Here is a 14,926-nt window from a genome sequence, read left to right on the forward strand (position 1 = left end):
GAGCAGCACAGCACCCCACCTCCCCCAGCCAGGGCTCCGGCCCCTCCCCACAGCGCCCCCTGCTGGGACAGGCTGGGGCTGGCGTACCCGGGAGCGCCCCCCAGCCAGGGCTCCGGCGCCTCCCCACAGCGCCCCCTGCTGGGACAGGCTGGGGCTGGCGTACCCGGGAGCGCCTCCCAACCAGGGCTCCGGCTCCTCCCCACAGCGCCCCCTGCTGGGACAGGCTGGGGCTGGCGTACCCCGGAGCGCCTCCCAACCAGGGCTCCGGCTCCTCCCCACAGCGCCCCCTGCTGGGACAGGCTGGGGCTGGCGTACCCCGGAGCGCCTCCCAACCAGGGCTCCGGCGCCTCCCCACAGCGCCCCCTGCTGGGACAGGCTGGGGCTGGCGTACCCCGGAGCGCCTCCCAACCAGGGCTCCGGCTCCTCCCCACAGCGCCCCCTGCTAGGACAGGCTGGGGCTGGCGTACCCCGGAGCGCCTCCCAACCAGGGCTCCGGCCCCTCCCCACAGCGCCCCCTGCTGGGAGTCAGTCACTGACAGAGGCAGGCTGGGGGACAGGGGGAACCTGGCCAAACACCAGGGGAGGCTGGTAGAGGGTCGCATCCCCGGGGGCTGAACCCTGGAGCAGATGGGCCCACTCGTTGCCCAGCCATGCCACGCTGCAGAGGGAGCAGCCAAGCCCGGGCAGCGCCACCCCTGCTGTCCCGACTTGGCCCTTGCAGCCCTCTCGCCTGCATAGCCCATGGGCCGACTCATTAACCCAGGGCTGCCCCCCCGGCCCCATCGCCCTTGGTGAGGCAGAGGGGATGAGCCAGGGCATTGCATGTGGGGCAAGCCCAGCGGGCCAGGGAGAGCCCCTCCGTGCCCGGCTCCCTGCGCCCGGGGCACAGCCCCTCCATGCCCGGCTCCCTGCGCCCGGGGGCAGAGCCCCTCCGTGCCCGGCTCCCTGCGCCCGGGGCAGAGCCCCTCCGTGCCCGGCTCCCTGCGCCCGGGGCAGAGCCCCTCCGTGCCCGGCTCCCTGCGCCCGGGGCAGAGCCCCTCCGTGCCCGGCTCCCTGCGCCCGGGGCAGAGCCCCTCCGTGCCCGGCTCCCTGCGCCTGGGGGCAGAGCCCCTCCGTGCTCGGCTCCCTGCGCCTGGGGGCAGAGCCCCTCCGTGCCCGGCTCCCTGTGCCCGGGGCAGAGCCCCTCCGTGCCCGGCTCCCTGCGCCCGGGGGCAAAGCCCCTCCGTGCCCGGCTCCCTGCGCCCGGGGGCAAAGCCCCTCCGTGCCCGGCTCCCTGCGCCCGGGGGCAGAGCCCCTCCGTGCCCGGCTCCCTGCGCCCGGGGGCAGAGCCCCTCCGTGCCCGGCTCCCTGCGCCTGGGGCAGAGCCCCTCCGTGCCCGGCTCCCTGCGCCCAGGGCAGAGCCCCTCCGTGCCCGGCTCCCTGCGCCCGGGGCACAACGCGAGGCCAATCCCGTCCCTCCCGAGCTCCTGGTCCAGGGCTCGGTGTCTGCGACTGCAGCCCAGGGACCTCGGCAGTCACAAAGCAAAGGGCTGCGCCTGCCGGGCTCCTCCCATTTATGGGGCACCTGCTGTGGGGCCTTCCCCAGGGCGCACCCAGCCAGCGTGAGACGGGGGCTCAGTGCCTGCTCACAGAAACCAGTGTCACCCTCCGGAGTCACATGCACACCCAGCAGCACACACGACCATGCACGCTCACGCACGGCCATGACAGATGCATGGCCATATGGAAATGACCTGCGCCCGCACATACAAACACACACATGACCTGCACACGCACACACAAATACACACATGACCTGCACACGCACACACAGGTGCTGGCTTCCTGCTTTCCACAGGCAGGGGGTGAGGAATTGATCTGGAGACGGCTGGTGACAGCAGGGGGCACTGGAGGAGGGGGGAAGAGTTGATCAGTGGGGCCATGGGCATGAGGCGCTGGGGGAGGGTGGAGCTGGCTGCTCCAGCTCTGGAGCCTGGGGGCAGCACCTGTGTCAGCGCACCCCCTGGCCGTGCACTGCGAAGACTCACACTTGTATGCACATGCCCTGGGGCACCGACCCCACAAGAGCACCCCCTGCCCGTGCACTGCGAAGACTGACACTTGTGCACACGCCCGGGGGCACTGACCCCACAAGAGCACCGCTAAGACTCACACTGCTGTACACACGCCCGGGGGCACTGACCCCACAAGAGCACCCCCTGGCCGTGCACTGCTAAGACTCACACTTGTGCACACGCCCGGGGGCACTGACCCCACAAGAGCACCCCCTGCCCGTGCACTGCTAAGACTCACACTTGTGCACACGCCCGGGGGCACTGACCCCACAAGAGCACCCCCTGCCCGTGCACTGCTAAGACTCACACTTGTGCACACGCGCCCGGGGGCACTGACCCCACAAGAGCACCCCCTGCCCGTGCACTGCTAAGACTCACACTTGTGCACACGCCCGGGGGCACTGACCCCACAAGAGCACCCCCTGCCCGTGCACTGCTAAGACTCACACTTGTGCACACGCCCGGGGGCACTGACCCTGGGGGCAGGGCAGGCAGGAGAGGGGCAGAGTTTCAAAGCCAAGGCGGGAGGAGAGACGGGCTTCCCAGGGCGGATGCGGGGGGCTGCGGGCACGGTGCTCGGCCCCCGCTCACAGGGCAGAGGAGGCGGGGGGCCAAGGAAGAAGGTGCCTACCGTACTTCGGGGGCTTGGCGCCTGGCTGCACGCCGACCTGGGGAATCCCTGCAGGGAGAGAGATCGGAGTCAGAGCCCAGAGCCGCGGGGCACCCGGTGCCCATCTGCCGCCGAGCTGCTGTGAGGGCGCGTCGGGGAGCCCCGGCCCCGCACCCCCATCCGCTGCGCCGGAAGTCACGGCCCCGGTGACGCGGCTGCACTGCAGTGCCTCACAGCAGCGCCCGCCCCCTGGCACCCCTGTGCACAGCGGCCCCAGGGATCCCATTGCCAGCACTGCCGTGCCAGGACGTGTGCTCACCTGCGCCGGGCACAAGGCCTGGCACACCCCCAGCTCCCGGGGTTACCACGGGCAGGCCGCCGGCCCCAGGCGTGACAACTGGCACCCTGCCATTCCTCGGCACTCCGCCTGGCACGATGCCAGCACCTGTGGAGAGGGATGGGGGTTAAGGCTAGAAGGGCAGGGGAAGGGGGAGGGCAGCTGGGGCTGGACGGGGGAGGGGAGCAGAACTGGAGAGGGGAGGTGTCACGTTACTGGAATTTAAGGGAAGCAGCCAGATCACTGCTGCACCCGTGGTGGGGGGGGGGTTGCCCCAAACGTTGGTATAAAGGGACCATGGGAGGTGTCACACGGAAGCTTCTGTTCTACGGATTCTGCGTGTGCTCTTCATGTCCTTGCGTGACATCTGCGTGTGGAGTTAGGAACATGTGCTCCGGAGGGAGGCTGGAAAATTCTCTGTGGGTATGTCTACGCTACCCCGCTAGTTCGAACTAGGGTGGTTAATGTAGTCATCCGCAGTTGCAAATGAAGCCTGGGATTTGAATTTCCCGGGCTTCATTTGCATAAAGCCGGCCGGCGCCATTTTTAAATGCCGGCTAGTTCGAACCCCGTGCCGCGCGGCTACACGCGGCACGGAGTAGCTAGTTCGGATTAGGCTTCTAATCCGAACTAGCTGTACACCTCGTGGAACGTGGAACGAGGAGTACAGATAGTTCGGATTAGAAGCCTAATCCGAACTAGCTACTCCCTGCCGCGTGTAGCCGCACGGCACAGGGTTCAAACTAGCCGGCATTTAAAAATGGCGCTGGCCAGCTTTATGCAAATGAAGCCTGGGAAATTCAAATCCCAGGCTTCATTTGCAACTGCGGATGACTACATTAACCACCCTAGTTCGAACTAGCGGGGTAGCGTAGACATACCCTGTCTGAGGCTGAGAATTGGGCAAGGAAAGTTCAGCCAGTGGCTATGCTAATTAGCAAGGAGCCAGGGGATCTCCAGGGGCCAATACACAGCTCGGGAATGGGACTGATGCCTGAAGGCTGCCAGCATGGGACACAGGGACAGGCCACTGGCCAGGGAGATGTCAGGGGAGGTACCCTGGCACCCAGGTGGCACCCTCCATCTGGTCTTCAGCTTAGCTCCCGACCCCAGATGCAGCCTCGAAGGGAACAACGAGCCAGAAAGACCCGTGGACCTGTCCTGAATAGGATGCGACCAGAGACTTTCCAGAGAGCAGTTTCTAACGTCTCTGCCGCGAGCCTGTGTCGAGAACTGGGAGGCTCGATGCATGTGACGTATTCTCCTTAACAGCCTCACTTCAGGCTTTTCTTCCTTTTAGTAACAAACCTTTCGAGTTGAGATTCTACAGGACTGGCCCAGCGTGGTGTGTGGGTACGATCCAGAGTGTACATTGACCGGGACCTGGGGCTGGTTTCTTGGGACCAGAAGAGCCCATTTGGGCAGGCAAGGTTGGGGTCTAGAACCCCTCACCTGTGTGCAGGCTGACTGGGGCACAGGGAGAGCTGGGGTGCCAGAGGGGTTTTGCTCGCGAGGCTTCTGGCTGGCCAGGCTGGCAGCTGAGGCGCTCGGTGTGACGGGTGTGTGGCCTCTTCGGGAAGGACTCCAGTCTGGGGCTGTGAGGAGCCCTGAGTTTGAGCAATTCGCCCTGAGCCGACACCCTCAGCGGTGCCCAGACCTGGCCCGGTCCATCCCAGGAGGGGAGCAGGAGGGGAGGCGAGGGGAGGTAGAGGGGAGGGCATCTGGGCCTGGAGGGGAGAGAAGAGGGTAGCAGGGGCTGGAAGGGGGAGGGAAGCAGGAGGAGAGGGCAGCAAGGGCCAGAGGGGGGGAGGGACTGGGAGGGGAGGGCTGTGGGTGCCGGGGGGGGGGGGGAGGAGAGCTAGAAGGGAGGGCAGCAGGGGCTGGAGGGGGGAGGAGAGCTAGAGGGGAGAGGAGATGGGGCTGGAGGGGGGAGGGAAGTGGGGGCCGGAGGGGGGAGGGGTGTGGGAGGGGAGCAGGGGCTGGGAGGCGGCAGGAGAGCTAGAGGGGAGAGGAGTTGGGGCTGGAGGGGGAGGGGGATGGGAGGGCAGTGGGGGCTGGAGGGGGGAGGGGAGTGGGAGCAGAGCGGCGGTTGGAGGGGGCAGGAGAGCTAGAGGGGAGAGGAGTTGGGGCCGGAGGGGAGCAGGGGCCGGAGGGGGGCGGGAGGGGAGCGGGGGCGGAGGGGGCGGGAGGGGAGCGGGAGGGGAGCGGGGGCCGGAGGGGGCGGGAGGGGAGCGGGAGTCGGAGGGGGGCGAGAGGGCAGCGGGGGCCGGAGGGGGGCGGGAGGGGAGCGGGAGCCGGAGGGGGGCGAGAGGGCAGCGGGGGCCGGAGAGGGGCGGGAGGGCAGCGGGGGCCGGAGGGGGGCGGGGAGCGGGGGCCGGAGGGGGGCGGGAGGGAAGCGGGGGCTGGAGGGGGGCGGGAGGGCAGCGGGGGCTGGAGGGGGGCGGGAGGGCAGCGGGGGCTGGAGGGGAGCGGGGAGCAGGGGCCGGAGGGGGGCGGGAGGGGAGGGAGGCCGGGGGGGAACCAGGGAAGCCTCACTCACCATACTTGGCTGCTTTGGCGGCTGCTTTGGCGGCTGCTGCTGCGGGGCTGAGGCCTGCCGGGCAGAGTGAGGGGCAGGGCTCAGACTCGCCCAGCCAGGCCCGTCCCCGTGGGCGCTGCTGGAGGGACCCAGCTGCCCGCGTGTGTCGGCGCCGTCCCAGCCCCCCGGAGCGGGCCCAGGCGGGGGAGGGGCGGGCGACCCCGCTCGGAGCAGGCTCCGGGCCGGTCTCTGTCTGGGAGGTGGCGGCAGGCGCCCCCCTCGTGCCGAGAGGCTGGGCAGTGGCTAGCGGCGCTGCACGGACAGCGGCTCGGCCGTGCTGCCAATAAGCCCCTGAGGATTTTGCTGCCGAGCTGCAGCCCAGCACCCCCGGCTGTGTGCCGAGAGGGACGTGGCCAGGCCGCTTGCCGACTCGGCTCTGGGGTGCCACGCGCCGGGCACAAGGCAATTCCCTCCACCTGGGCAAGGCTCGAAAAGGGCCCCAGAGATGCCCGTCTTCGCTCCGCCCTCCTCTTCCGAAGGGTAACCCGCCCGCCACAGGGCGCGCTCGAGACCTCTGCTCAGAGCCTGCAGCCACGGCCCGGGGACTGTGCCTTGGCTGTTCTGCCCTCAGCCTCTGCCTTCTGTGTGCGAAGAGCCCTCCAGACGGCAGGCTGCGGAGGGCTGGCCCACGCGCTCTGGGGGAAGAGCCGAGGTGTCCTTTGACCTGGGGCTGTGGCCGATCCTGTTTGGAGGCAGGGAGAAGGGGTAGAACCTCTCGGCTGAGGGAGGTGGAGCTGGCTGCGGTGTCGGAACAGCTGCGGTGTCGGAGGGGGCTGGCTCCTGGGACTTCTGGCTGCCCAGAGCGCTCAGCGCCTTGGGTACGTCTAGACTAGGTGCCTCTGCCGCCGGAGCCGTGTGCGTGAGGCGCACCGACACAGTCAGGGGCGCAGGGATGTGAGCACCCCCGCGGCATTGGAACAGGCATGGCCACCGCGCTGTGCGGGCTCAGCCGATCCGGCACAGCGCGGGTCAAGAAGCCTTTGCCGACCGCTTCTGTAAACTCATTTCACGAGGCAGAGGGGAGGGTCGACAAAGGCTTCCCTGTCGACCGATCTGCATCGTGACTCGCGCTGTGCCGGATTCGCTGAGGGGTTTTAAATCCCCGCCTCACGGACCGTCGGTACATCTCACTGACACGCCTCTGGGGCACAGGCACCTAGTCTAGACGCACCCTAAGGGAGGAGGACCCAAGCAGCCCTGCTCCTAAGCAATTCGCCCTGATTTGCCCTGGCATGGAATAAGTTTGTCCCCAACTCCACCAGTACCTGGGATGCCTCCGGCCACACCAGGCACCAGGCCCCCGGCCACACCGGGCACCAAGCCTCCAGCCGCACCAGGCACCAAGCCTCCGGCCACACCAGGCACCAAGCCTCCAGCCGCACCAGGCACCAAGCCTCCGGCCACACCGGGCACCAAGCCTCCAGCCGCGCCAGGCACCAAGCCTCCGGCCACACCAGGCACCAAGCCTCCAGCCGCACCAGGCACCAAGCCTCCGGCCACACCGGGCACCAAGCCTCCAACCGCGCCAGGCACTAGGCCTCCAACTCCAGCAGCTCCTGCAGAATTAGACACATGAGATGCACCCTGGGAAGGCAGGACCTATAAAAGCGGGGCATGTGGAACAGCCTGAGGCAGGCAGAAAGCGTGATGCCTTCAAGCAGCAGGCAGAGCATTGGAGCAGAGAACAATGCTCAGAAAGCAAAGTAATGGGCATGGGCTGGACCGCGGGGGTCTGTCTGGAGCTGGCTGGATGGACACTGTGGGAGAACCTGTCTGGGGAGGGGTGGATGGACAGGGAGGGTCTGTCTGGGGAGGGGTGGGTGGACGGCGGTGTCACGTTACTAGATTTGGAGGGGAGCAGCCAGATCACTGCTGCACCCATGGGGGGGTGTTGGCCCCAAAAGTGGTGCAAAGGGGGCCATGTGAGGTGTTGAATAGAAGCTCACAGTCTGCTAATCCTGTGTACTCTAGTCATGTGAGTGTGTAATGTCTGTGTGTGTAGTTAGGAGTCTGTAATCTGTGTGGATACTAAATATTTCCCTGCGTGTGGTTGAGCATTGGGCAGAGCCCAGCCTATGGACATGCTAATTAGCGAGGCCCTGTGGGACAATGGCACTCGATGGGACAAGGACACACCTAAAGAATGAGGGAGGATACCAAAGGGCTACCAGCAGGGAACACAGGAATAAGCCGTGGGCCAGGTGACCTGCTGTAGCCAAGAAGAGACCAGGAAGGAGGGATAAATAGGCCATGTGGTCGACTCCATCTTGGAACTCAGCTCAGCACTTCATCCCAGAGACAGCAGTGCAGGGATCAAAGAGCCAGAAAGACCTGTGAACCCATCCTGATCCTAGGATGCGCAACAAGGACTCTTAAGCCAGCAGCTGTAACATCTCTGCTAGAGCCTGCATCGAGGACTGGGAGATTCGGTGCATGTAACGTACTATCCTTTAATAACCTCACTCTCATGCTTTTCTTTCTTGTGTTAATAAACCTTTAGTTGTTAGATGCTAAAGGATTGGCCCAGCGTGATTTGTGGGTAAGGTCCAGAGGGTAAATTGACCAGGGATCTGTGGCTGGTTTCTGGGAACCGGACAGAACTTGTTTGGGGTAGGTGGGATTGGGTGCTAGGACCCCCCACCTGTGTATGAGGCCCGGGGCCATCTGAGGCACGGATATTGCTGGGGTGTCGGAGGGGTTTTGCTCGTGAGGCTTCAGGCAGGCAGCTGAAGCGCTCTGTGGGACTGGTTTGTGGCCTGTTTGGAGAGGTCACCAGTCTGGGGGCTGTAAGGAGCCCCGGATTTGAGCAATTCGCCCTGAGCGGATGCCCTCAGCTGTGCCCAGACACAGCCCGGTCCGACATAGGCAGGAGGGGCTGTCTGGGGAGGGGTGAGTGGACGGCGGGGGGGTCTGTTTGGTGCCAGGGTCTGTCTGGTGCTGGGTGGATGGACTGGGGGTCTGTCTGGGGAGGGGTGGGTGGATGGCAGGGGGGTCTGTCTGGGGAGGGGTCTGTCTGGTGCCGGGTGGATGGATGGGGGGGTCTGTCTGGGGAGGGGTGAGTGGACGGTGGGGGGGGGGTCTGTCTGGGGAGGGGTCTGTTTGGTGCCGGGTGGATGGATGGGGGGGTCTGTCTGGGGAGGGGTTTGTTTGGTGCCGGGTGGATGGATGGGGGGGTCTGTCTGGGGAGGGGTGAGTGGATGGCGGGGGGGGGTCTGTCTGGGGAGGGGTCTGTCTGGTGCCGGGTGGATGGATGGGGGGCTCTGTCTGGGGAGGGGTGGGTGGACGGCGGGGGGGGGGGTCTGTCTGGGGAGGGGTGGGTGGACGGCGGGGGGGTCTGTCTGGGGAGGGGTGGGTGGACGGCGGCAGCGGGTCTGTCTCGGGGGGGGGGGTCTGTCTGGGGCCGGGCGGATGGAATAAGCATAGGGCAAGTCTACTGGAGCCCGTCTGGGGCTGGGTGCCGTTCTCTTTCACACGGAGGTCAGAGCACCCCCACGGGGATGGTGGCCCCAGCCTGCCGGCACGGCGGGGCTCCCCACAGCCTGGGCCCCTCCTGCTGGGGCCGGCAGGGAGCCAGCCGCCGGGGCGCGTTGCAGGGAGACGGAGCAGGCGGGGCCGACTCACCGTACTTGGCTGCTTTGGCTGCTGCTGCTGCCGGACTGAGGGCTCCTGGGGAGAGAAATTCGTGGGGATGTGGGAGGAGACACCTGCCCAGGGGTGGCTCCGGGGCCCATGGTGCACACCGTCCCAGGGAATCCCGGCTCCCGCAGCCGGGACGAGGGGTGGGCGCTGCCCTCCGCAGCGGCTGGGCTCCTGACTGCGGGGCGGGGGGCACCGTGCTCTGCCTTCCCCTGCGGGAGTGAGGATCCCAGAGCAAGGGGCAAGTTAAAGCCAAATTTACCTCCTACACCGGGCACCAGGCCTCCAGCACCGCCGGGCACCAGGCCTCCACCGCCGGGCACCAGGCCTCCACCGCCGGGCACCAGGCCTCCAGCACCGCCGGGCACCACCCCCACGCCTGGGATGCGTCCAGTCCCTGTGGAGAAGTTGAGTGGTGAGCCCAAGGCCAGAAGCTGCGCTGTATCCCCTGGAGTTGGGGCCCCTGAGGGGGTGCAGCAGGCCCCCTGGCATTAGAGGGGTGACCGGAGACCCGGGTTCACCATCTGCTCCCCCAGCGTCCTCTCAGCTCAGGAGCAGGCCGGCAGGTCACTGCTCTGGGAGTCCAGAGCCCGCTCTCCTCCCCACATCTGTCCTTCCACTGTCCAAGGAGCAGGGCCCAGGGAAGCCGTGACGAGCCCAGCCCCCGCGCTCTGCAGAGGCTGGTGCCGCGTGCCCCATGTACATGGCAGGCTGCAGGGCTGCTACTAGCTGCTCAGACTGGCCACAGAGCGTCCTTCTCAGAAACACCCAGGGACGTGTCTTCCACGGGACCCTTGGATCCCTTGGCTCTAGCTCTGAGCCGCACAGGCAAGGGTGCCGCAGGCAGTGCTGCCTGTCGTGCAATGGAGCTCCCTTCGCAGTCCCCGTTCCTGCCCGTCCCAGGCAGATCGCTGTCTCCGAAGTGGCTAACAACGTGGTCTCAGCACAGAACAACTGGGCCATCTCGCTGTCCACTGGCTGCAACAAACGTCTCCGATCTGCTTGTTCTGCATCCGCCCTCTGCAGTTTGCTCTGAACCCACTAGATTTGGATTATTTCTGTTGAATTCTTCATTGCTGCTCAGTCCCACACGGCCTGGGGGATGAATTCCTTTGCTACACCGCAGCTGGAGTTGTCCATCCGTCGCTCCGTGGCCACCAGGCCCTAGACCCAGAGGTGCTAGTGACGTCTCTTGTCAAAGTGTTCCACAAGTTCCTTTGCCTCCGTGGTGAGCGTGTCCTCGCTCTGGGGACAGGCTCTGCTCTCCCGGGGGGGCACAGGTCTGAGCTGCCTGCCCACCAGAAGCCGAGCTGCACTGGATGCAGCAGCCACTGCTGGTGCTGACCTGGAGCTCAGAAGAGCATGGAAGGATCTTCCTGCCCTAGGCCCTCACCCTCTCCACGTCCTCTTTGGAACCTCCCTTCAGGAAGTTGAAGGCTGCTCTCAAATCCCCCCTCGCTCTTCGCTTCTGCAGACTAAACAGACCCAAGTCCCTCAGCCTCTCCTCACAGGTCATGTGCTCCAGCCCCCTCATCATTTTGGTTGCCCTCCGCTGGACCCTCTCCAATGCGTCCACATCCTTTTTGTAGCGGGGGGCCCAGAACTGGACACAATACTCCAGATGTGGCCTCACCAGAGCCAAATAAAGGGGAATAATCACTTCTCTGGATCTGCTGGCAATGCTCCTCCTAATGCTCCCTAATATGCCATTAGCCTTCTTGGCTACAAGAGCGCCCTGTTGACTCATCTCCAGCTTCTCATCCACTGTAACCCCCAGGTCCTTTTCTGCAGAACTACTACTTAGCCAGTTGGTCTCCTGCCTGTACCAATACTTGGGATTCTTCCGTCCCAAGGGCAGGACTCTACACTTGTCCTTGTTGAACCTCATCAGATTTCTTCTGGCTCAATTCTCTAACCTGTCCAGGTCACTCTGGACCCCATCCCTGCCCTCCAGCGTATCTACCTCTGCCTCTAGCTTAGTGTCATCTGCAAACTTGCTGAGGGTGCAATCCATCCCCTCATCCAGGTCATTAATTAAGATGTTGAACAAAACTGGTCCTAGAACAGATCCTTGGGGCACTCCGCTAGAAACCGACCACCATCCTGACATCGAGCTGTTGATCACTACCCGCTGGGCCCAACAGTCTAGCCAGCTTTCTATCCATCTTACCGTCCTGTGATGGACCGGGCCGTGTCTGGGCACAGCTGAGGGCGTCCGCTCAGGGTCACCTGGCCCACGGTTTATTCCTGTGTTCCCAGCTGGTAGCCCTTAGGTATGAGTCACCACTCATTCTTTAGGTGTGTCCTTGGCCCATTGAGTGCCATTGTCCCACAGGGCCTCGCTGATTAGCATGTCCATAGGCCGGGCTCTGCCCAATGCTCAACCACATGCAGAGAAATATTCAGTATCCACACAGATTACAGATTCCTAACTACACACACAGACATTATACGATCACATGACTAGCGTACATAGGATTAGCAGACAGTGAGCTTCTATTCAACACCCCACATGGCCCCTTTTATACCATTTTGGGGTACAACACCCCTCCATGGGTGCAGCAGTGATCTGGCTGCTCCCCTCAAAATCCACTAACGTGACACGTCCATTTATCCAATCCACATTCCCTTAACTTGCTGGCAAGAATATTGTGGGAGACCGTATCAAAAGCCATCAGAGTAGGGTCAGGTGACTGCAGCCCTGGGAGGCGCTGGCGAGCCCCTTCTGAGAGGGGCTGTGATGCAGTGGGGGGTACCTTGCTGGTTGCTGGGCAGTGGGTTGGGAGTGACCTCCACTGACTGCAGCACGGCCCAGCAGGGCAGGGGATGAGTCATTATGCAAGGGGGCTCCGAACCTGTCTGACCAGTGATCTCCGAGGGAGCGGAACAATGGGAAGAAGGGGAGTGGAGCCCTGGCTGGGGGCAGGGCTGGAAGGGAGGGAGTTAGTTTCAGTCTGGGAGCATGGAGGAGACAGCCTAGGGAAAGGGGCTGGAATTTAGGGGCACAGGCTCCCCCATCTCAAGGGGGGCTGGGGCATCCTAGGCCTGCCCTGGAACCAGATGACATCTGTGCTGTGCTGTATCCTGAAGAAGCAATAAACTCCCTCTGTTCTACTGGCTGGGGGAGTCTGTCCACGCCATTACGGGGCTGCAGGAGACGGGAAAACCCCAACGCGCCGCCACAGGGGCCGCATCTGCTCCCGAGTCAGTGGCGAAGCCAGTCGTCTCTGTGGCTATTCAGTGCCACTCTCCAGGCTGGCTCTGCGCCGCCAGGCGTATTGTACGGACGATGGGACTTGCTCGTCGAGCAGCCTTGGCATGTCAAACAGCTGCAAATGCCCATAATCTTCCCAGGCGCATTGAGCCTTCCTCGCATCTTTGGCAAAGGCGCCTCTGACGGGCTCTGCCTGTTCGGGGTCCAACAGGCTCTGCAGTCTGCCGGAGGGGCTCTGGGGTAGCCCGCCTGCCGTGCGCACTGCCTCTGGGCTCCTTTGGGTCGCCGTGAGGAGCTGGAGCTGTCTGTTCAGTCAGTGCTAACCGGGCTGTCTCTGCGACTGCCGTGTGCTGCAGTGCCCAGATCAGTTGTCAGCTACATACAGAGCAGCCATGCAGCAGTCGGTGTTTCCTCCTGGTGCTTGAACTCTCTGGTGGAAACAGGCTCTTTCCTCAGCAGGCTTTTCCTGAAGCATGCAGTGTGCATGAGACATAGGCAGAGCCCTCTTGGGGTATGTCTAGGCAGCCCCTCTGTCGGCAGAGGGATGCAGATTAGGCAGTCTAGAGGGGATCTGTGGAGAAAGAAAGCCTTTTTCGACAGATCCCTTATGCCTCCTGCAAGGGGCTTTACAGGATCTGTCGAAAAAGATCCTCTCTCGACAGATCCCTCTAGACTGACGCTTTGTGCCGACAAAGTGCTGAGTCGGCAAAATGCAGCGGCCATTTTTATGCAAATTAGGCATGGGATATTTAAATCCCTGCCTCATTTGCAATGTCGACCTGCCCCTGCCGACAGAGGGGTGCCGGCTAGACATACCCGTGGTGTCGAAAGCTTCGCCCTGCGGCTGCCTGGCCTGCAGCAAAGCAAACTCTGGCAAACTCTTGCATCCACCTGTCCGCTGTGCAGGGCAGTGCAGAGCGACACCTGGCTGGACCCCACAACCTTTCGGGCTTTGGTTTCTTCCGCTCACAGCTTTTGCTGCTGTTTCCTTTTGGTCTCTGCTCTCCTCTGGTGCCAGCTTCCTTCCAGCACCGTGTGAGACAACTGCAGGGCTGCTCCCAGCCAGCCTGGCTCTCGTGCTGGCGGGGGATTAGCTACAGCGCTTCCTTCCAGAGAGACGCCATGACGGGGTCAGCGTCCTGGTGGATTTCTGCTGGGACCTTCCCGATGAGAAAAACGTACCAGCCCCCAATCGTCGTGCAGCCCCTAACAGAGCACGCAGCTGGGACCGGGACCGTCTACGTGGCTCCTCGGTCTCTACGGTGCGGCAGGACCACTCGTTGCTTCCGTTTTCCCAGTTACAGACGAACTCGCCCCCCAAGCTTTGAACTCCCAGAGGAGGAAAGTGGCGCGGGCTGAGGAGTATCACATCTGCACAGGCGGGCGGGTCTCCAGAGGCCTGAGCAACCAATCCTGGGAAGGGGCCCCCCGGCCGAGCACGCTGCAGCAGGCCTGGCCCGGTGCCGTGTGACTGGCCTGCTCGAGGCTGGCACTGGGCTCCGTCTGAGCGATGGGCAGTCTGCTCCCAGAGCTGCTGGACGGCTACAGAGGCGGGGAAAAGGCTCTGCCCAGCAACCAGGGAGCCCTGGGGAAAAGGGCGGAGGCTGACATTGACTCACCATAGGCTGCTGCTTTAGCTGCTGCTTTAGCTGCTGCTGCTCCTGCTGGGACTCCAGCTGCTGGGACACAGTAGAGAGGGGGTCAGGGCTCTGGGATGGGGAGAACACCACCCCACAGGCCCATCGGTGGGTCCAATGGGGCAACTTCACCTCCAACGCCGCCGACTCCGGGCACCAAACCAGGGACGCCACCGACTCCGGGCACCAAACCAGGGACGCCGCCGACTCCGGGCACCAAACCAGGGATGCCGCCGACTCCAGGCAAAGCGCCTCCCACACCAGCTGCTCCTGCAGAGACAGAGGAGAGAAACCCGGTTCCAGTCAACGCAAAGCCCAAGTGCCCAGTGTAATTCTGCTGCTGTGCGCTCCCCCCATGGAAAGGAAGGGGACTGTAAACACCCTGCCAGTACATCTGCGCCCTACACTAGAGGGACTGTCCAGTGGGATAGAAGGGGACGAGACACCCTTCTGCTCTAGCAGGTGCCAGGGGATGTTAGACAGCAGCTCTTAACGACAGACAAACCTGCTGGACTGGACGCCTCCCATGCACAGACAAAGCAGGAGCCAACAGGAGCCAGCGGCAGCTCCTAGATCCATGGACTCGCCCCAGCCTGAGTTAAGCTGCAGAGGAGAATCTTTAATTCCATTCGTGGTGTGAGGTCCCGCTGGGACCAGGGGCCAGTGAGAAGTAATAGGAGGGAGAATGCAGCTGTGGGAATGCCCCCCTTCCCCCTCCCGACCACCCCGCTCTGCACCCCACATGGCAACATGCCCTTTCACGGACCATCCCCTCCTCCTCCTCCTCGTGACAGCCCTGATTACACGCTGACACCCCTCTCCCGTCCCTCACCCCAAGGGTCCCCTCTCCCTCTCCCCCA

The 14,926-nt window shown here is 64.0% G+C and overlaps 1 protein-coding gene across 1 annotated transcript in view; it reads right to left on the reverse strand.

Annotated features, from left to right (window-relative positions):
• The window catches only part of ELN (elastin), a 74,080-nt gene that overhangs the window by 3,592 nt on the left and 55,562 nt on the right, over positions 1-14,926 (reverse strand). The window contains exons 26-33 of the mRNA XM_089772255.1: positions 14,199-14,336; positions 14,049-14,108; positions 9,478-9,612; positions 9,201-9,245; positions 6,845-7,135; positions 5,541-5,594; positions 2,984-3,109; positions 2,686-2,733 (exon numbers count right to left, since the gene is read on the reverse strand). Coding sequence (XP_089628381.1) covers positions 2,686-2,733; positions 2,984-3,109; positions 5,541-5,594; positions 6,845-7,135; positions 9,201-9,245; positions 9,478-9,612; positions 14,049-14,108; positions 14,199-14,336 — 897 coding nt within the window. The remainder of the gene's footprint in view (positions 1-2,685; positions 2,734-2,983; positions 3,110-5,540; positions 5,595-6,844; positions 7,136-9,200; positions 9,246-9,477; positions 9,613-14,048; positions 14,109-14,198; positions 14,337-14,926) is intronic.

Source organism: Pelodiscus sinensis, chromosome 21, assembly GCF_052426305.1.
Source record: "Pelodiscus sinensis isolate ZL-2025 chromosome 21, ASM5242630v1, whole genome shotgun sequence".
Classification (NCBI taxonomy): Eukaryota; Metazoa; Chordata; order Testudines; family Trionychidae; genus Pelodiscus; species Pelodiscus sinensis.